The sequence below is a fragment of the Melanaphis sacchari genome, unplaced genomic scaffold, assembly GCF_002803265.2.
Source record: "Melanaphis sacchari strain LSU unplaced genomic scaffold, SCAv2.0 Contig8_pilon_pilon, whole genome shotgun sequence".
NCBI classification, from domain to species: Eukaryota; Metazoa; Arthropoda; class Insecta; order Hemiptera; family Aphididae; genus Melanaphis; species Melanaphis sacchari.
In genome coordinates, this window is record NW_020271635.1 from 1,033,985 (window position 1) to 1,058,364 (window position 24,380).

At 25.0% G+C, this 24,380-nt stretch overlaps 2 protein-coding genes across 4 annotated transcripts; one reads left to right on the forward strand and one right to left on the reverse strand.

Annotated features, from left to right (window-relative positions):
• Positions 1-4,948: 4,948 nt before the first annotated feature.
• On the forward strand, positions 4,949-18,701 carry LOC112602779 (sialin-like). The gene is made up of 11 exons (XM_025351100.1): positions 4,949-5,249; positions 10,626-10,786; positions 11,354-11,584; positions 11,861-11,948; positions 14,509-14,732; positions 15,483-15,632; positions 16,090-16,222; positions 17,099-17,340; positions 17,480-17,606; positions 18,281-18,358; positions 18,428-18,701. Exons 1-11 carry the CDS (start codon positions 5,204-5,206, stop codon positions 18,466-18,468), a joined length of 1,521 nt encoding a protein of 506 aa, XP_025206885.1. The 5' UTR covers positions 4,949-5,203; the 3' UTR covers positions 18,469-18,701.
• Positions 18,296-22,101, reverse strand: LOC112602778 (probable cytochrome P450 6a13). 3 transcript variants are annotated; one of them, XR_003115128.1, is made up of 6 exons: positions 21,074-22,100; positions 20,763-20,987; positions 20,392-20,643; positions 20,117-20,289; positions 18,450-18,509; positions 18,296-18,387 (listed from the first exon to the last, which is right to left on the reverse strand). XR_003115128.1 is itself a non-coding variant. In XM_025351099.1 (5 exons), the coding sequence occupies exons 1-4, from the start codon at positions 21,966-21,968 to the stop codon at positions 20,120-20,122; spliced, it is 1,542 nt and encodes a 513-aa protein (XP_025206884.1). In that variant the 5' UTR covers positions 21,969-22,101; the 3' UTR covers positions 18,300-18,387; positions 20,117-20,119. The 3 variants fall into 3 exon arrangements, 2 of the variants coding, with proteins under 2 accessions (XP_025206884.1, XP_025206883.1); XM_025351099.1 differs by lacking the exon at positions 18,450-18,509 and having other exon boundaries at positions 18,300-18,387; positions 21,074-22,101; XM_025351098.1 differs by having other exon boundaries at positions 18,375-18,509.
• Between the last annotated feature and the right edge of the window lie 2,279 nt (positions 22,102-24,380).

Below are 24,380 nucleotides of genomic sequence, written 5' to 3' on the forward strand. Positions count from 1 at the left end.
TTTATCATCATTTTTCGTAATTCATTTTTTTTTTTTATTACAAAAATATACAAAACATAATATTATTAATCCACATTTCAATTTATAAGTCTAGTTCATTATGAATTATGATTATGCCTGTAAATCGGTTTTATGTTAATTACTATTAACTAATGATTTAATGGAAGTATGTACAGTAAATTTATGAAAAACAATTAAAAATATTTTATTATATATCGTCATTGTGTTCCTTATTACTTTTTTTCAATTCTTTCTACTAAATGTTTCTATGAAAAATGTAAAAATAAATTAATTTAATGATAACTGTAAAGATTTTTATCTTAAGTATAAATCATTACTTACTATACATGGTTACTTTCTGAGGCCTATAGAAGATGAAGATAATCGATGAAGCCAAAAATTGATCAAATGTATTTACCTTTATAATATTGTAACAATAAAATATTTTGATCCAACCCTTAGGGTCTAGACCTAAGTTGTAGACAGCTCTTAATACACAAATACTAAGGATTTGTTAATCGTTTGACAATCAATACAGATAATCGGATCCTTTAAGAAGGTTTGAAGGTCTGATGTATTACCTATACTCATCTTTTAATCCTTATACTTAAATGTGTATTTGAGTATAGTTGCAAAGTACGCAATGTATTGATCAGTACAGCGACTGCGTGCACCATAGAACAAAAAATATTTTTTACTATAAATAAGTGCTAAATGGTATTAAAAACGAAACACCTGTAGAATGTAGCCAATGTAAGTTATTTTGGTGGCTAATCGTAATGTTTGGAACTGGGGTTTTTATCTAAATAATTTTTAAATGCACAGGAACAATCGTCAGCCGATATGATCAAAAATCATGGACACCCTTACCGACCTATATGAATGGTTGAATGCGTATATTTAAATTTATAACTGCATGTATACTATGTAGTATATACCAACTACCAACATTATGTTATTATGTCTGACACGATACACGAATTGAATACCTACCTATATTTTGTTTAGGTAGGTACGATAGTTTAATTTCATTACTAAACTTTAAAGTTATTATTTTGTTCCTACTTTATACTTAATATTATTTGGGGTAAGTAGAGTCTTAGTATTATACGGTTACACACTTACACACATAAAATAATTAGGTAGGTACACTTGGTAATCTATAACGCAGTTTTGCATTTGCGTAATAATCAGTGTTGTACACTTGTGCATTACCTGGATAGAAATATTTCAAAATTCAGAGCATCTATTGATATCTATTTAAATAAAATAGTTATTTACTTAGGTACTATACTATTATTCGGATAATTGTTTCAAGTTATTGCCTAGTGTCTACATAGTACATACTAAGTTTTAGTTCTTTTAAGTGTTTAACTATAATTATTTTTAAACATATTCACAAACTTTAGTCTATGGTATATTTTGTTCCATTCTCTAAAAGCACAGATGAATAATAGTAGTATTCAAAACACATAATTAATATTTAATATACATGAGTGTACAAATTTAAACTTATATTCATGTCATTATTTACGGTAAATCACTACATAGGTAAGTACGTTACAACGTTATATTATCAAAAAATAACATTATTATTTGACTACAATGAGCAAATGAAGAAATAATTATTATTTTCTTGTGACTAACGTTATTCGTTATCTTGTTAATAAGTAATAACCACTATCGTATGCAATGGGAAATGTCGACAATAATAATTAATTTAGTAGATAATAGATATTTATAAATGTTATGATTAAACATAATAATAATTATCATTCATCACTGATCGAATCTAGTCTAGATAAACCACAGAGAAATTACTCTGTGAGGTAAACCCATTAATATTATAACATATTCAGCGGGTAATGATGAGAATATGATCATTAAAATAATTTTCGAAAATGTATGACAACATTTACGATTTGTGTAAATTATATAATAAAATATTATTGGTATGTTGTAAATAGTTATTTAAAAAGTGGTTTTTTTAAAGGACTGTACAACTGGATATAATTAAATTTTTTATTTTTATAAAATCGTGCAATTTTTGGTACGTCACGTTATAAAAATTTGACACTCCTGTTGTACACTCTTCTACGTGAATATTATGACTATAACTCGGTTAATAGGTACTCAGTTTATTGGTATAGATTATAAATTTTTTTGAGTTAATTGAACTTAAAGAAGCACAATCAAACCTACCGTCTACAAATTTGCATTCTGAAATATATGTTTTGATGCTAATTTTTTCGGTGTACTAGTTTTGACGGTTACCGAATTTATCATATTTTTCGACATGCTGTGAAAAAATAGTAGGAAAAACATCAGCATTTTAATGAACATGCAACTTATAGAATTCAGCATACGTTTTTGATGAAATAAATTAGATTGATTAAAATCATTTTTAGTAAAATATATTGAACATATTACAGCTGATTTTTCGGAAAGAAAATGTTTTCTTTTATCGAAACCGTTTCATTTTTTATATAGTTTAGAGATTTTATCTTTTAGGAAATGTAAAAATATGTATTTTTCCTAGACGTCTGGACCTATTTTAACATCTTCTTCATTATAATTAGAACATCAATAAATAGAATATAACATTTTATTAGGTTTAGGTAATTTTAATTATATAAAATATGCTGCATGTACGAAAAATAAAACATAATAATATGAAACACGACAAGTACAGATCGGGAACGAGACTTCGGCTTGGATGACGTAGACGTCTGTACACTGTACAGTATAATTTATATTAATTATTAGAAATTATTTAATTTGATTCCCTCCCAGGGTAAATATTGTTATAAACATTATGATAAACATAGCATTATATTTAGTTAAATACTAGGTACTTACTGTAAATAATATGTACAAACGTGTATAAATATAGTTATTACTGTTATTAGTAATAATAAAACATGATGGACAACAGTTCTAAAGTAATCCACAGTCGTACAAATAATTGTTCATGTTTAAACTTTTAATTGAATCGTTTAATGAACTTATCGCAATAAAAAATATAACTGAGTATCATCTGTGTAATAAAAGGTTACAAATTGAAAGTAATAACCGAATTATAAGCGTTTAAACAGTGAGAGTAATATTTATGTAAAAGCGTGCACAGAGTAGTCGACGATGGCGAAATTATGACATACCTGTATTTTTCAAATAACTATCGCAGGCTAAATAATAGTTACAAATATTTTATAATGGTTTCTCTGTTTTTATTTCTTTTTTAAATTAAAATATTTTTTTAATTTTGATTTAAGGTCGATTAATATGAAATGAATTGATTTTACAATAGTTTATTTTTTAAATTTAATACAAGGTTCATTATAATTTGTTCTTACTGGAATTATAAAAATGTTGAAAATAAGTTCATAATACCTTTTTATGAGTGTTAAAAGTCGGAATTTTGGCAAAATCATGAAAATTTGCAATTATTTTGTAATTAAAAGTTCATAATTTTAAAATGTTTAGTATTATTACCTTAGGTTTGAAAATTAAAAAAAATGATTCTTCATAATTTTATTTTAATGGAAATAATAAAAAAGTTTAGCATACAGACATACATATTTTTTTATAATAAATTGAATTTCAAATAACTTTGAAGACATGTTATCAGTCATCACTCAAAGTAGTTTTTGTTTCTTATTACTTCGGTACTTCAGATTATAGATATATGATTCCACATATTTCACATTATTTTAAACCTTTAAAGTTTAAATTTTAAATTTAATAATGTAAAGCACTCAACAAACTAACGATAGAAGTATACAACTTAGGTCGGTAAGACGTAATTACCTAGACTAAAAAATAGCAAATAATAGTTACTTACCTTATAAAAGTATCACAACACACTCTGTACAGTGTTGGACTCGAATTAAAAGGCCCTAACTCCTCAATCAAGTCAGAGAGAACTAGTAGTATCATATATTCACATACGTCTATGGTAATGTTGTGAAGGCTTGAGTGAGATTGAAAGTAAAATTTATAGTAAAAACTAAAAAATACTTTTTCTATTTTTTTTTTATTGGATAAAAATTTTCTTTTCCTAAGTTTAACAACAAATAATAAATGATAATTTTTTTAAAGAATTAGAAGCAATTCAATTTTTTTGAATGAATGAAATAATTTAATTTTTTGGATTTAAACAGTAAATGTAATCATTAATTAATTTTTAATTAATTGTTAATTGTTTATTTAATCTATAAAATATCACATATACATAATTAGATAGGTATATGTTTCAATTTTAAACATTATTGTAAATCTCCAATTAGGTATAAAAATATTTGTCAGTTTATGGTTTATATATTACAATTTATTGTTCCCCTATATCATATTTTTTTTAACACATGTTTTTTGTGTTGGGTACAATTTTTTTGTTATTGTGCTAGATTTTTTGTCATCAATATTTCATTACAATATCTACCTAGGTTGTTTCTAGCGACCGATGCATAATACAATTACACGCGTTACCGTAGTATTCTCTTCAATCCATTTTTATTTTTATTCGAATTTATAAAAACATCTATTATATTTTAATGTATATCAGTGTAATGGAGAAATTATAAGTGACACGTTTTCTTCTTATATAAAAATTTTTTCCTATTAAAATTCATCAACAGATTTCTTCATAAATACTAAAAATAAAAAATCTCTGTCATTTAATACCAACTCTTTATAACCAATTTCTATGATGTCTAACAATTATAACTTTGGAATTAAGTTTATTAAAAATTCGTTAACCATTTCCTCTAGATTTTATATTTTTGTGTAAACTATTAACCTAAATATCATATTGAAGGCAGGTGATAAACGGCATAATTTTAACATCACAATTATGTCACGCGTTATCTACTTTCAAAGTCGACCGAGCAGGCGTGAGGCAACGAGGTGCCGCTAGTTACCCGTAACTGTACCGCGTGGCAAATGAACTTCGATAACGGACCACTTAGTATCGCTTCTATGTAATATTACACTATTGTATTGTTATTGTTCCCGCTAGCTAACGTCTAATCCGAAAACGCATCAGTCCCGTCTTGACGCACGAACGAGTGTTATTGTTGTCCATCGCCGTTTAAACGCATTGTCATATTTTCCTTGTTCGTCTTTATATTCACAAAAATATTACCATACTATAGTTTATCGTTTTTTTATATCGATTATAGTTTGTACACCCACACTCTGCAGTGTCATGCAGTCGAAAACGCATCTGCTCGAAGACGAATTTTCTTCCGAACGTAAGCAACCTTTATTGTTGAAATAATTATGCCAGATTATCGTATTACATCATAACTGCTGCATATACTTCTCAATGTGTATATTATGAATGAATGACGTTCATATTAGTTATTTATTCACGAGAGTTGACCAAAGTGATATACTTATTTATCCTATTTATTCTAATAATGAATTTATTTAATAAAAATAATTTTTGTAGGCTGTAATTATTATTATAAAGTTTATTCAAATTACTTATTAGTTATTGTATTTAAGTTTGCATAAAATTAACAATAACATTTTAGTAAATTATTTTACTTGATACCATTGATTGTTTTTTTTTGTTTAATTAAATTATAGAAGGAAATTCCAGGTCTACCTTATTGCCTTAAGTACAAAGTAAATTAGAACTTTTTGTTAAACCTTAAAAAAAAAAAAAATAGTAAATATCTCACTGTTAAATACTTAAGCTAATACATTTTATAATACATTTTAACCTATATAAGCTAGTTTACCTCATAATCTATTATTATTATTAGCAGTATATTATAATACGAATTAATTTTATTCTTGTTGATATAACTTTATTATCTACATTAATATTATTGTTCTGATTGACCGTATGTGCGATTATTTTGTGCAAGGAAGTGAACCTGGCCAAGGTCAGATTCAAGCATTTAATGTCCAGGGTTCATATAGGTGGAAATTTGATTAAATTTTAGAGGGGACTGGGGAGGGGGAAGTTATAAGTTATTTTTCCTGAATTTATAGTGTAAACTCTAATTTATTAAATAACTAATAAGCATACATAACTATATTTCTCATCGTAAAATATACATCGTACTAACAATATATTTTATTGTACTTAATGATTTGCTTTTTTCACTAATTTACTGCTAACTGATTCAACATCACACTACGTCTTTGACGAATAATTATGTTAATAATAATTTATTGTTATTTTGCTATAAAATATAATCATTACTAATAAGTTAAACGTTTAATTTGATGATTTATTGAAGGCTGTAGATAGGAATAGTAAATAAAGGAATCACAGACTTCGTATGTGCGTGTTTTTATTTTTGACAGCCAAACTAATATTATGCTTCCATAATTAATAACTCAGGTTTTTATATCGTGAATTTCACCTTACACAAGTGTTATAATTACAGCAGCTGTTAATTGTTTCTCGCTATGATTACGCATGAAAAATGATACAAAACTTTAAACAAGAGGCTTTTGAAAATTAATAACAATGTGCCTACGTCCTACATAGATACCTAATTTATTTCATATTATTAATTTTTAAAATATATAAATAGAAAAATGTTCTTATTGCTTAGAAACTAATTTTTAGTAGATAAATTTAGATTTCTCGATCTTTGTAAGTTTAATAAAAATTACATGTCTTATATTATAGATACTGAAATATTAGAAATATATCGATCTACTTTCAACTAACAAGCTTTGCTCTCTGCTTAGCGCTTACTAAAATTATTAATCTTTATAGGATATTTAATCTAAAATTAATTTTATATTTTAATAAATACCTTTTACATAACTGTCTTTTTACTGTTTAAAAAATATATTACCTATTTATTTATTAAATATTATTTTTTGATTATCATGAAAATTATAAGACACTAAAAACTTTAAAAAAAAACTAAATTTTTTTATATAATAGAGATATAGGAAATTAAATTTTATAATTTTGTAAATTATTGTATCTACTGGTAAATGTTAATGGTAAAAAAAAAATTGAACTTTATTAATACTAAATTAAAAATTTTTTACACAAGTATTTATACATAAATAATAAAAAAGTAGGTGATCGATCTGCTGTATAATGGGTGTTGAATATTTCTTATTATTAAGTAAGTTACTATAATAAACGTGTTAAATTTAAATTCAATGATAAATATCATTGCTTACTAAAAATTATTTTATGCAATGAGACTGTCTAATAAATTGTATTATATATGTGTAGTACTATTATAGTACTTAATATAAATAAGTATCAACAATTACGATAGGTTGAATTAATTTTTGACAGAAAATTGCATTTATTATATTATTAATATTTATTAATTATAAAAATATACATTTATGGCATATATTATTATTATTAACTTTCGAGTCAATATTGACTCATTAAAGTATTACTGTATGAAAAGTGTCATAGTATAAATATGCAATAACTTAAAATTGATATAAATATTTTGAAAATTGTATTGTATTCTTATATTAAATAAAATAATATATATAAAATTTCTAATTCTTTGCTCAGAATCTGTTTTCGTATGGAATTATTTATCATTGAATTTAAATTTAACACATCTATTATCGTGACCTACTCAATTACACCTGCTGTACAGCTGAGTGGTTACCTACTTCCAATTTCGTTTTTAAACTATCGCGAGTATTGTGAATGACAAGCTAATATAATATTTCAGTATCTATTTATTTTTGTATTTTATTTTATTATGTAACATTTTCGACGAAAATTGTTTATGCTAAAACGTAAAATTTTTATTAAACCACATGCTTTTAAAATAAAATCGCATACAAGTAATATTGAGTGAATATAATATGGGTAGCACCGTAGGGGATTTTATTAAATTATGGTCTACTTACACTACATAAAATAAAAATTGAATTTGAAGAAATATATGAAATATTATTATGTAACTGTATATTGTACACCATAGGCTATATAATATCTATAATATGTTTTACATCTACTTATTTTGCCTATTAAAAAAAAATTAAATTCTGATTCTATTATTTAAGCAACTTATATAAAATCAAAAATGCTCTAAAAAAATTATTAACTGAGAAATTGAATAGTAGATAGTCATAAATATTTTCAAAATAGTAGTGAATATTACATATAAACTATATTCAATAAGTGTTTATATTTTATACAAACTAATAATTATAATTTATTGGATTATGGAAAATTATTTTGAATTATTCATTATCAATATTCGTACATACATTATATATGATATTAAATTTTATTGTTTTTGCATAATAATATAAAGATACAGTATATTTACAAATTTTTACAAATTTAAAAGCAATATTGAGGAAAAACTGTGTTTTTAGAACTAAGAACGTAAATCTTTTAAAAATGATGATGTATTTTATAAATATACATATCATATAAATTTTCTTTGGTTATATGATTCATTTATACTTTTATAGTATCTATTATTTGTATTCTTTAAGTAGGAAACCTAGCTCTTTAATTTTATTCAAGTATATTATTATAATTTATAATAGAAGGTATAATTAGGTACAAAACAGATCAAATTTTATGTTTTTATCAGAATAGATGAATAGTAATCTGCACCGATTTATTGATTTTAACAACTATATAGTTTGTGACTATGATTTATGGCTGCAGGTAACATTATCGATAGTTATTTATCAGATTGTTTACATAGATATCGTTCACTATTATAATTTATTTACCAATTAATACCTAGGTAATTTATGGTAAAATTAAGTTAGATATTATCAATAAAAATATTTATAAAAAATAATCAAAAAAAATTCAAAATGGTGAATATTATTCATTATTCCATTATTGTAAAAATAAGTAAATATCTGCCTATATGCTAAGTAAAATTATATATTTACTATAAGTATTGTCCTATCCTGATGTAAATAATTAAATAATTCATTAAAAAAAAAACACATAATGATCTGTTACACGAATATACAAAATCAAGAAATTTGCCAATATATTTAAATGTTAAGCATGTACAAGACATAAATCATTATTCCTTAGTAATTTATTTTCTAAAATGTATAATTTTTAAGCATATATTCATAGGATGAATACTTTATACTTGTCACTTGGCAGTATTCATTTATTTATTATTTTTCAAATATTTTTAAATAAGTCATTGCTGTATATAATGTACGTAAAAAAATAATTAAGAATCTAAATATATTATTTAATTATCATCACATTGACTTATGTACTTTATAAATTATAATATAATAATCACTAAATGTCTAATCAACATCATACAAGAGATTACAACAATTATAAGTCATAACAAAATATTTAAATTCTGGAATAATTAATACTTTTTTATCTTTATCATTTAAATATGTTTATACGTATGTATGTAAATGATGAATATAACATACATTCATAAGATGATAAAAATAAAGTGTGATAGTTAAATATTGTAAAATAGGATATAAACGATATAATATATCAAATCATGATTATCCATTAAATTTTTATTTGCTTTGTTCACAGAGAGCATTAGAATAGTATTATTCTTTAATCCAATAAAAATGTAATATTTTAAAATAATACAACACTTGAGTAATTGAGAAATATTTTATTTTTCTATTTCTTTCTAGTTGGAACTGTTTTTATTATTAATTACTTTTCTTTCGTTTAAATAATAGGTACTCATAAACTGTGTTTATTTTGATTTTAAATTGCAATCATAATTATTATAACATCATTTAAAATTTAAGATTATTAAAAATCTGTACAGTTAAATCTTAAATAATTTTTAGTAAGTTGTATATGCTTATAAGTTATAAGTTATATAATTCAGTGTCGCGTTGATTAAAGAATTTAAGCAGGGTGTTGGATAGTTTGGTTTCCACCTAACTTTATCGCAAGTACCATATTTAATTAAAATATATTTGAGTATAAGGTGGATAATATAACTGATTTAGATGTAATGTTTTCGCTTCTTCCCTTTTTATGAGGTATTGACGAGAGATTGCCGTGTATCTAATTACAATGTCTCTTGATGGAAGTTTTAATTTTTATAGATAAAACTCAATGTGATAGATCATAATAAATTAATAGTATTTATAACATATTTATTAAAAACTTAATTAATAGGTATAGCCGGTATAAGTACTAGTTGTAGACTTGCAGAATTGAATTTATGGATATATCATTAAACTATTTGTCATATATAGCTAAGTACTAAAATATAATAATATATGTTAATATATGTTGCTACTAGATTATATCGAATAAAATAATTAAAAATCCGTTAAATAATGAATTTGATCAATTATTAATACAAAGTTGAATCATTCTCTTATCAGAATACTTATTTACAATACAATTATATTGAATACACAAATATATTTATAATGTACGTATATCTAATATATTTTGAAATAGAATTTTATGATTGTATTATTATATTTAGACCTAAGTTTAAATATTATAAGAATTATAATGTAATACAATCTTCATAGTACTTTAACGCAAACGTTACAATTTTATCCAAATGGTATTTCTATCGTTTCAGATTTTATAAATACTAATACACGTATGTAAAGTTTATGTTTCATGTATGATTATTTGTTTTAAATAAGTAATTTATTGTATTTTTTTACAGGTGGAAAAATTTCTGGTGTTCGATATCTTCAAAGTTTTTTATTGTTTCTATGCCTTTTCGCAGCTTATCTGTTGCGAGTTAGCATATCCGTCGCAATAGTAGCTATGACGCCTGACAAGAATTCTACTGACTTTTTACTCGAAACACATTATCATATTCCTGTTAGTAAGAATACATTTTCTTATTACAACATAATCTTATCTTATCAATTTCTCTTAAATGTTCCTTTACAGGGCTCATTTGTGTTCACTTTTCATAAATTTCCTTACACTTACGCAGTATTCAATAAAGCTCTATACATTATTTAAGCTCGTAATACCTTCCATAAGTTTTTAAATTTTTACGTGGTAACTTATCTAAGAAGTAGATATTGTTAATGATATTTTACTGTTTCAAATTTTCCGATATAAGAAGATCAACCGTATCAATTCAGGTTTTGTGACTATTTCACATAATCAATCAATGTTCTACACTTAATAAACTATTTTATCAGTATTCATGTTTTTATTGTCTTTTAATTTGCTCATAATTATACATCGAAAAATTCCCAATGGACACCTTCACTAGAGTATGTTTTTTTTCTTCAATAAACCCCACACCTTCTTAAATTTTAAACCTGAATAGCGGACACCTCCGGATAGCGGACAAAATTTCAGCAACCGAGAGTGTCCGGTATTTAGATGTTTCACTGTATTATAATATTATATTCTGCGCATGTGGATCAAAAGGTATTCAATTGGACACAGCATACGAAGAGTTTGATCCTTAGTGCATTCTTCTGGGGCTATCTCATCATGAACCTGCCAGCAGCCATGATCGGTCGCCGATACAACAATCAAATACTATTGGCCATGAGTATGGCGTTAACTGTAGCTCTCAGTCTAGCCACACCAACATTAGTGGTTGCTTTCAATTGGCCAGTACTTGTACTTATTCGGTTCTTGCAGGGCCTTACTCAGGTAAAAGTGTATTATTGTAGTAGTAACAGTTTTTATTTTTTTATAAATTCGCGCAATTACAAAATTAATCGAGCATTAAATATTTACATAAATCCAGCATTATTTTTACTGATAATATAATATATATCGCAACTTATATGTCGTATTAATACTGATTTTCTGTTGTCTGATGCTTATGTTTAAGTCCACCTTTATGAATGATTACAAATATAGTTGTTTTATCGTTATATTTCAATAAAATATTATGTATATTATATATTTAATATTTATATCTAGGCGTTCACAATGCCAATGATACATGGAATTAGCGCTAAGTGGGCGCCGCCGAATGAACGTGGTCGTCTCGTTGGATTTGTATTGGGAGGTAAACCATTTTATAGAACTATCGTACGAGGCACTTTTAAGAAGTAAGATCAACTAGAAAAATATTCTTTGGTCGTAATAATCATCCTAAATTAATCTGACCTATGTGCTTATTACCTATACAAACTATAGCTTAACTGTAATCGCATTAAGTAATGACTGTAAACTATGACTACACACTTCATAACTATCTAGTTATTTTTTACTAAACTCAAAAACAGCATATTATTTAAATACAACAAGTTTTTATTGATACATTTTTTACATGCACTAAAATTTAAAATGAGTGTATTGCTGTGCAAATTTATTAGATATATACATATGGAATTTAAAAACAATTCAATTTGAAAATCTTAAAATTAAAAATGCATTTATAACTGAAAAATAAATCACTTTTTTATTCATAAAAATATAATCGATTAAATGTATGACGACTAATTAGTACACGAATATTGAAAATGTATCATTTTTTATTAGAGAGTATAAATTTAATAATTCCGATGAACTTTATATTAAATTAATTATAATCCTCTCGTTGCGATTTAAGTATAAATATGTATAGGTTATTCAATTTTTGTATGAGTTACTGTTATCAAACGCATTCAAATTTAAAACTCTACAAACGCTATCATGAGTTTAGTATCTAGGGAGAGATGTAATCCTCTTAACCTCGCGATATATATAATATTTAATACACGTCTCATGAAATTTTAGCTACTTGAAGAAACCTACTTATCTTTATGTTTTTATCTATTGACGTTAAGTATCAAGGGCCAATAAAAGTTTCCTAACATTTAATGTAACATACTATTGTGTGCATACAAGCGAGAGAGAAGATACGGAGGATAGTTCATGCATTATTGTTATTGACCTTAAATAAATGAGCTTTTTAGAATTTAGTGTTACTTAAATATTTCAATTTGTTTTTAGTTATTACTGATTATTTAAAAAAGTAGGTATTGAGGAAATTTCTAGCTATTAACTAATATACTAACTAGATAAAATTATCTACTAGAAAACATTAACATAGAAGTTGATGACATTTTTTGCTCCCTAACAAATGTGACAAACACAAAACAAAAAAAATAAAAAAACAATAATGGACAACTTTACACCAAAATGTCGATTTTAGGGAAGGTCTATGAATTTACGACATATACAATGTATTGTGTGGTAGATTTTAATAACAAACAGCTGTAATAAATTCTTAAAAGTATTAAAATTAAGTAAAATTCTAACAAATAGTATTGATTACATGAAAAAGAAATATTTAAATTATTATTCAAATTTATGTGAAAAATCTATTGATAGGTACTATTTAAAATTTAACTATGGTATAAGTATAATTTTAAAACAAATACATTTGAGCTCATTTAAAATCGTATAATATGGTAATTTATAGTGAATATTCAAAAGATAGATTTGTAATTAGAACTTAAAATAATGTAAATATATTGTAGTGCATGTAAATGTTGTTATTATGCTTATAAACAGTTAAATATTTACTCACTGAAATGTTTATATTTATTAGTTGTATTTGAAAAACATACTTTATTTATTATACTCGTAAAAAAATATAATTTAAAATTTTAATACATATTTTATTGATTAATTAAAAGGCATTTTAAATATAGATATATACAATTTTAAGTATTGGTTTTAAGTCAACTCTTTGTAATTTTCACGTTTGAAATTAACTTTAAATCAATATTTTCATTATTTTTGTAAATAGATTATGTTATTTAATTTGATTACAATCAATACAATTTGAATAAAATACAGTAAAAACTATTTATAATGACACCGAATCTAATGTAAATCGGGTGTAGGTACCTTGGATTGAAGATCCTGTAAAAATTTCTTTGTTGAATGTACTAATTTTGTATTGATTATTATATCTATATATTAACTAGGTATACGAATGTTATAACGGTTATTTTTGATTAAATTGAAAAAAATATATAGGAATATAACTTACAAGTATAATTTTTGTACAAACATAATGCAAAACAATGCATTATAAAAAATTATTTTAATACAATGTAAATTTAATTTTAAAATAATAATGCAACTTTTATTTTTTCCTGTATGTATTGAAGTCACTATTTAGTGATAAAGATATAACTCATTAATTATAACACAATATTATATTCATATAAATATATAATTGCATTTTTAAATTTTATTTTTTCATTTTGGTTATAATGACTTCGGTTATCGTGTCTAATTTTGATTAGTCCCATTAATGTCATTATAAATGATTTCTACTGTAAACAGAACTTAATAAAAATTAAATAAACTATTATTATTGTTACCTTTAACCACTATATCATATGCTATAATATTTGTTTAAATTTAATGATACCATATATAGTTCATTAAGGTAATAATAAGATACCTATTTTTTTTTCATTAATACCAATGTCATTAAGTGTAACACTTTTTTTATTCAAAATATATAATTTAACTTAAGCATAAACATTTTTGAGATGTATAGAAGAGCCTCGTGCGAAAGAATAATTGTTATTCATTTTAATAATAATTTCCGATTTTTATTTTAGGTCTCCAATTTGGTACTGTCATAACTTTAGTTGGTTCTGGAATACTGGCTAGTACTCGATCGGGATGGCCATTGATTTATTACTTTAGTGGTGCATTTGGGATTTTATGGGTAATATTATGGCTATTACTTGGGTCAGAAAGCCCAGATACACATCGGCTAATTACGAAATCTGAAAGAAACTACATAAAATCATCACTAATCCAAACGGTTTCTGAAAAAAAGGTAAATAAGCCGTTATTAGATTATATCGGCCTGGTGAAGCACAGTGGTTGGTCTCAATCACTAACGTGTTTTGAGGTGTCAAGTCAAGCATTAGTTGATGTCGCTAGCTCCCGGATGGTTAACCTACCTAACCCGGGTTTTAGTAATAAATACTCGCTAAATCTACACGTGTTTCAAAACCGTGCCCTTCCTACAGTAAAAATTAAAAACCAACCATAGGTCTAATACTTGAAACAAGTAACATTCCTACTGAAACCTAAAAAATAAAATTTATTACATCAAAAACAATTTTTTTTGAAATGAGAAGTGCTTTATTTGAGGCTAGTAATATATATATACTCCCAAATCCGTACCCAAAACAAATTTTAAAAGGGGGGGGGGTTATACTAATTTTAATGGTATTTAAAATAATAAACAATTTATAAACGTTTTAAAATAATTACATATCTATTTTAAGCACCTATACATGAGTTAATAAGGTTTGTTAATAATTATTCAAATACGCATAATACATAATATAAAATAAAATTCAATTTTACAGTACTAATTTAAATTTTTCTTTTTTTCTTTAGAAAAACGATTGATTATTATCGATATGCATATTTTTATATACTAAGTAATGCTAAACCGGTTAGGTTAGGAGTTAGACATCCCCCTTAGATACAGCCCTGTAATCCCCTGACTATTATTTAACAGTTTTTTAAATATGTGTATTTATCATTAACTGTTTATTTTTTTTACCTACCTTAGAACTTAATAACTCCCTGGAAAGAAATATTTACTTCAATGCCAGTATGGGCTGTTACTATATCACACGCTGGTCACAATTGTGGATTTTGGTTGTTGCTTAGTGAAATGCCCACGTTTATAAGTTCCGTACTAAAGTTCGATATTAAATCGGTAAGAATTAGTTTGTATAATTGTAATATATTGTGTATATAAAAAGCCTTGCTTATTTGCAAAAATCGTATGTTAAAAAAATGATTTTAGTTTAAACAAAGGCTGCTTAATATTCACTAGATATTAAAAATTCATACGATTTCAAAATTTTAGGAAATTAATTACTAAGTGAGTAAATGTTTTAATGTTGAAAAACAATGGAAATTTTAAGAAAAAAATAATGCACAAAAATAAACAAAGTAAGGCAGTGCATAATATATTATGCATATTGGATATTGAACAATAACATACACGCATATATATATATATATATATTAGTATATTAAATATACATCATATTATACCACTTAACACATTTAAATTGACTTATACATATTGACTAAAATAAAAAAAGGACGATACAAAATATATAATATTAGATACAATAATGAGTAAAAATTGTGGTAAACGTTTTCAGGATGGATTTGTGTCTGCATTACCTTACTTGGCCATGTGGCTGTGTCAATTTCCAGTTACATATTTTGCCGATTATATGAACAAAAAAAATGTGACTTCCCTCACTTTTTCACGTAAATTTTGGAATACCTTAGGTAATATTATAAATATTGCATTTTGTATACTTACAACACATAATATATGATGTTCTAACTGTATTATATTTAACTTCGCTATGTTATAATTAAAGACCAATGATAAATATTTGCTTATATTTTACAGAACTATATACTTACTTTATAAATAAAATAAACTATAAATGTTTTAATTTTAATTTTAATTCAAATTAGTGTAAAATAACTTGCAAAAATAGCTTTAATTTTTGATCATTTTATAAATATTAAAATTAATTTTGTTTTTATTTTTTAATTCGTTACTTATAAAAGGAAATTATACATTTTAACAAAACCTAATTAACAAAAATATTGTTTTTAATCGTCAAAATGTATATTTGAAACAAATCAAATAACAATAATTGTTCAAAATAAATTTATAAACATTTTAGGAATATAAATAAACATTTTTTAATGTTATTAATTTTTCGTTTAAAAACATTAAAATGATATAGGTAGATAGTTTTAATTTTAATAATGCTGTATGAAATTTCAGAAAAAAATAATTTTCGTCGGCATAATATTATTATTTTATTTCAAATTATATACATGTTTAATAAAATTATATTTATTTATTTATACTTACTTTTCTCAAGACTGTTTTTTATTTTCCATTATTATATTGTTACGTTTTGATCAAAATTTTCTGTTTAATTATTGTTATTAAAACCTATTTAGGTATACTGCTCTACAGGTACACGTAAAATAATAATAATCTTGATAATAAATAAAAAGTTATTCGGACATTTTTACACTGAGAACAATTTAAATAGAATCTAATGTATATAATTGTGAACAAAAAAGGGTAAAGTATTGCAATTATTTACCGTCGTATTATTTTTATTGTTCGGGTAACAGGGATGAGCGGCGGTGCGTTGGGTCTCATGGTCCTAGGCTACATGGGTGAGAACGCAAACGCAGCCATATGTATGTATGTGTTTGTGGTGGCTATTGGCTGCTGTACGAATGTCGGTTTCAACATTAACCATCTCGATTTGGCACCCAATTACGCTGGGATTTTGATGGGCTTCACAAACGCCGTAGCGGCCCTGGGCGGTGTGTTAGCTCCCACTGTCTGCGGATTCATTGTACACGATCAAGTAAGTATATCATTATAGCGCGTTAGGTTATTTTGTTTTTTGCTAGTAGGTGTATGGCAAAGTTATCGAATCGATATCACCTCCTACAAAAGGCAATTGGAACTTTGGGTTTTTCATTATCTATATTCGTTTATTTTAGACTTCGGTGGACGAATGGAGGGTCGTGTTCACGCTGGGAGCCGTCATACTTTTCTTCTCTAGTATTTTTTACATTATATTTGGATCTGCGGAGGTACAGCCGTGGAATGAACCTAAAAATGAAAATGGTAAATCGAAATCGTTTATTTACTTTAGTCGCATGGTACCTACATAATATTTAACCATATATGTTCTAGCAAACCGCATAGTATACTATTAATCAGAGATGGCGAACTCATAGACTATGACACGCTTAACTGTCCAAAAGAAAATCATTTGTAGAATATTTTTAAATTAATGTGAAAAAGTTCATTATATGCAGCGAAAATAAAATTAAACCAAAATGTTTTGTTTGACACGCGAGTACAGAAAGGTTTGCCATCCCTGTTAATATGTATTATCTAATGATTATACCTACTGAGTGGTATAATTCTATGCGTAATACACATTTTAAACAAATTTAAGGTAATATTTTTTTTTACAAAAATGTTCTATGTACTACAAAATCCCTTAAAATGTTGGTATATCAAGAGTATACATACTATAATTACTAAATAATAAATACGTATGTATCATTCTAATTCAATATTGTAAAACATAATGTTTTTTTGTCTACAAAAATATTTTTAATTTATCTTCATTATCCGGTACCTGATGATCGTCATTATATATATCTCTTAAATTATACGCAATTATTAAATTATAGAAATTTTAAATATGAAACTATAATAAACATTTGACTTAATAATATATTGTGATGTATAAATTTAAATAAATATTATATAATGTTATATTTTTATAGTCGGTGTTCGGAGTTTCATACAGCTGAAAACAGATTACGGTTCTTCTGCAAAACATATGTCTCCATCACCGTCGTTTGGTAAATTAACTTGAATTTAACGATTGACACTGAAAAATCAAAAGTCGTTTTATTTTTCTTCGCCCACAGTTAAAGTTACGTCAAAGTATACCATGTTTGTACGACAATAATCAACCATATTTTTATGGCAAATAACGTCGCGCTGCTAAACCTTTAAAAAAAAAAAACAATGATGGACATTATTTTTATACATTCTGCTGTTGTTATATTTTGGTTTATTAAAGATTTATGATTTGTTATATTTTTATTAAAAACTCTTTTCGTTTTTAAACTCTATAACTATGCTGCAACAAATCGTAGCTTATTATTGCCATTTATTTATTATGCGTGAAATATACTCGTACCTAATTATTTTTGTATAATTGAAAAAAAAATATTATATATTTTCAAATATCAATATTGTGTTATTATCATACTTTACTATTATTTAGATTTTAATGTGAAATAATTTTTTTTTTTATATTTAGTAATAATTTGCATATACGTACCAAGTTAAAAAAAATATGTATTAAAAACGTAAATATTGTAATAAATTATAAACCATTATAACCAACTATAGAACATTGGGTGAAATGGGAAAATTACTATCAATATTTACTTGATGAAATTTAGAGCATATTATAGATATACACTTCAGTAATTATAATATATTAAAAAGTTTATCACATTTTAGTCATTTTACCGTTTATACCATAATTTATAATGGTTATTACTTATTACCAATGTGTAATAAAAACATATTTTATATTATGTATAATAAAATTTATTATTTTTATTTTTACTTGTTAGTTATTAGTACTCTTATAGTCTTATTATAAATTATAAATAACTATTATATATTATTCATACTTAATTATTATTTTCGTTTTTGATCTGTGTTGGTGTTTTACTATCAAAATATGTGCTGAATGAATAATCAATTGTATTTATCTAATGGTTAATGATGAAAAAGAACCTTAAATCATTTATTTGATATATTTTAATACATTTTTCATAATTCTATTTTATTTAAGTACATATAATGATTTTTATAGCGTAACTAATACTAATAAGTAATAGGTACTATTACTTTAATATTATCGATTTTTTTTTAAGTAATTAAAAAACCCCCTTAATCTTTTGTTCTAATTCTGAAATTATATTTATTCTAATTTTACCGAAAGTTTATTTAAAATTGTAAATGTTTATATATTATTGAAATATTTGAATTATGAACGTTTTTTTTAGTTACATTTATATGTACAGGTAAGTACCTATTTTCTAACATTTAACATTAACATCCAGTTATACTTTTATGATTCATAACATTAAGTTTATTTTTATAGATTAGTTTAAATAAGATAAAAAAAAATAACAAATATAATTATAATAAATCAAGTATAAATGACAGTTTGATTTAACTAATAAATATAAACTTATGATATAAATATAAAGTATATTTTATATATATACGTATGTATTGTTTGAGCAATCAAAATACTCAATTAGTTAACAACAAAATGTGCAACACAATAAAATAAAGCAGCTATTGACAACAGACGTCTAAATAATTTTTGTCTAAGTTTCATAATAGATAGTACTTACAATGTTTTCATTCGTTTTTTTTTCAAAGTGTGAATAGGATTTTAAATATTGTACAAAAAATTAATTTAATACTTAGTTAAAGTAATAAAAATAAATATTATACAACAAAATATATTTACTTTTTAAAATTTTAAGTTAATTGTTTTTATATTTAGATATAAGTAATATACTTACATATTAATTCACAATCGGCCTAAAACTTAACCAAATTCCATTTTTCGGTGAAATTATCCCTCGTTCTTTTTTCATTTTTAGTGGTATTTCCGTTTTTTCACAGGGTGTAATTTCAAATTTCGACAATATTTTTGAAAGAATTATTTTCAATTCCAATTCAGCAAAACGTTTTCCTGTAAAAATACATTATAAATGATATTTAATATTGCATAACGTTTGATGATTAATAGTGTGTAAAGTTTTGTTTATACACTTATTTGAAACATCCAATATACCTATGCAATGGCGAAGTCCATCACCAAACGGTAAAAATGTTCCACTCGGTCGTTTAGATTTTTCTTCCGCAGTAAATCTTTCCGGATTGAAAATATGGGGATTTGGATAATACTTTGGGTCATGATGTATACTATGTATTGGTATTAAAATTTTTTGTCCTTTTTCAATTATTAATGACTCCCCAGGTACTTTATAATTTTGTGTAGCTCCTCTCAATAGAGCCGTAATTATGGTGTACTTACGATGAGTTTCTAAAATAATATAATAATACGTTTCTAATAAAAACAATTATTCAAATATGCGTTTTTCTACAGCGTTAAAAAACTACAAAAATATTTATTATTAATATATATACATGTTTGTTACCTACCATCTAAAACCATATCGGCGTAGTGAAGATCTTCCAAAAATTCATTGTTAAACTGTTTACCATATTTTATTTGTGACGAAATTATCTCGGCTCGTAATCTGTCTTGAATATTTTTGTTCAATGCTAACTCGTAAAAACAAAAAGATGCTGTAGCAGTTACAGTTTCAGAACCGGCCGAAAACAACAACATTGCATTTGCAATTATATCTAATTCACAATACTTTTCTTTAAATAAACATAAAATCTATAGTTAATAATCTGAAAACAACTATGAGTGTATAATAATATGTATTCAATATTGTAGGTCTTACCTTCTCCTTTATAATCACTGTTTATTACCAAATCCTGTCTTGCTTTCATTAAAGTTTGTGTTAGATCATTTCTAACCACATTATTTTTGGTCCTATACTCAATAACTTCGCCAAATACGGAATGAAAAAAATTAATGGCATCTATGTCTACCGGAGAAGTTTGAAGTTTTAAGAACTTAATGATTTTTGGAAATAGAACTTCAAGTATTTGAAGAAAAATAACTTTACCACTAGGTTTGAACAATTTTTTTACATTTTTTCTAAAGCTTGAATTATCGTTATAAATTGTATCCAATTTCATACCAAATGCACACGTTCCAATTACGTCAGTGGCTGAATTTCCGACAAGTTCATGTATTTCAATTCCCTCGGTTATCTTGGATTTTTCACGAATACAGTCTATCAACTGATCGCTGCACTCTTGGATCTGTTCATGTGTACCTTTGAGCTTACTAGACGTGAATCCTAGACTTAGTTTTTGTCTCATAATTTTCCATTTTTGTCCGGTCGCAAAAAACAAGCTTCTCGCCATTATATTTACCAAAGGGTTCACGTCAATACCGTGGTCAGTGAAATACGAGAAGTCTTTGACGAGCATCGTGTTGATCAGCTCTGGATCACGAATCATCAAAAACGGCGTACTCATTTGATAAAACCCGCAAAATTTATTATCGGGAAATTGTTTATAAATTCGTCCGAACGTATCCACTTGATGCTCTAAGCCCGTAAACATTTTGAATATATTCCCAAAAATAGGCACTGGTTTTGCATACGGTACATTTAATTTCCTCCATGTGTCGTACGTCGACGTCGTATAATAATAAATAAACGTACAAACAATAACCAAACTCAATATGGTGTTGTCACACAGCAAATTGGTCAAGTACAAAATCATGGTTATAAAATAATGTAACTTAATTGTAAATTATCGCAGGGAACACCTACGGAGTACGGGTATATAATGAATTAATAAATCTTGCTATGAATTTAAAACTGCGAAAACGTATATGTCTAGGTTTTTTTTTATTATTCTTAAATTAGTTTCCAAGATGATATAATCTATTTGTGGTGGGGTTACGAAACTTCTAAAATCATATCAACAATTATTATTGATTTATTACATAAATTAATAAATATTACAAATAGACTGTAGAGCTACACTATAGTTAGTGACGACTGATTTAAAATTTTGTATACATATATATTACTATCAACTGCCGTATAGATTAGAATGGTGCAGAAATAAGTGTTTTTAGATCATTAAAAAAAATAAAATTCAGACGCTAGGTTAGGTTAGGTTAGGTTAGGTTATGGCATAATGCTGATAAATTGAAGTTGACGAATTACCTCAGGGTGTTTTCGACACCTACGATACCGTTTAGAAAAAAAAAAGGGTTATGGCATAATGGATCTAAAAAAAGTTCGCATAGATAAATAATTTTTTGCATATAATACTCGTGTTTGTTCAGACTTTTATCTACCTAGTTAATGTTTAGTATAGAAAAACATGATATATAGGATTTATTTACAAGAAGTTATATTCATTAATCATTAGTATATACTATATAGTTATAAATTTATAAATCATAACAGAATATGGCTTCTTTTTGGTACCTATATTTTAGAGTCTAAATCATTGAAAATACTTATACTATTTTAAAGAACAGGAAAATTTAAAATAAACAACTTTTAATGTTAAAAAAATATAAAAATGGTTGCTACGGATTGAGTATTAAACAATCATTAATGAGTACGTAAAATAACAGACGTCTCACATTTTTTTCTGGTGTAAAACCACACACAATATAATAAATTTTTTTTAAAATACTTACGTAAATAGTTTTAAAAATTCTTCGATTTATTGTGTTTTTTTAAACCCATGAAATATACCGATTGGGAGTTCATTATTGAGTAATTCTTTGAAATTTAAAACAGAAACCAGTATAGGCCATAATTGACTCTTATTACTTTTAGCTATTGGTAGACCATTAATGTTAATTCCTATTTTTAGTATATTATCAATGTTATGTTTAATAAAATTGTTTTTTTCTAAAAGAGATACTAACATATCTTTTAACCCTAAAAGTATATAAGAACCATTTGATAAATTGGTGTTCTCTTTAGTTTTAGGAGTATTCATTATTGTTCTAATAACTTTAGGAACTTTCATTCCTTTACTTCGTAAAATAGTTAAAAGTGAGTTTGTACCATTATGAGAAATGTTATGGTTAAATATCCAATTACGTAATTTATCGTAGCAATAATGTTATTGCTATATAATTATAGCAATTATTATTTACTATATTGTTATTGTTATTGTTTTATTAGGTACTATTAAATTTGGCATTTTAGGAAAATTACATTCATGCTCAAGGTTAATATTATTATTCACCATACTTAACATAGTATTATCATTATTAAAATTAGAAACTACTTCATTTATAGATGGTGTTATTAGTTCAGTTGTATTAGCAGGATTTATAGATACTATTGATGGTGTCACTCTGTTCTGCGGTAATGTTTTTTAGACATAACACATTCTTCTTTGCTGATTTTACAATTCTTCTAAAATGACGAAAAGATATAAATCCCAATTTCTGACATTTAGTCTAAAAACATCACATCAAATGTATTTTGAAAATAAAATAAATACTTTTTAAGTCAATTTAAAATTAGGTGTCTTACAAAAACATTTTATATAGGTCATAAAAACATTTAACACATTCAGCTTAGTGAAAAAAAATTTAATTTTTGTACCTCTTTAACACATTTTAATAATTAAGTATATTCATTACAGTCATGAGAAAATATTAAGCTATATTTAAAATTTTAAGAATTATAAAATGGTTTAATACCTAAATCAATATTTAATTTCTTGTTTTGCATAAAAATAAATACACATATAATGCATTTGATCGTCGAAATAATGTAAGTAAAATTTAAATAAAAATAAATATAACTTTTATTAAACTATATAAAAATACTGAGCAAAAATTAATATCTCTGAGGCTTAATAGAAAACACAATATATAAAAAAAATCAGTTAATTCGATTTTAGAACTACTTATAGTATTATTGTGATTTGTTATTTTTAATTTGAAAACACACATATTTACATAATTATTTATGTAGAATCTAGGCATATATGATATATTATTACATAATAACACGCATGTATTACGTGTAATTATTTATTGTACACAACATTACAAACACATAATCTGTTTATAGTAGGTAGCGTACAATTGTCAACATTTTTTTTTTTATTACATATTCATAAAATATAATACATAACATAATTTTCATA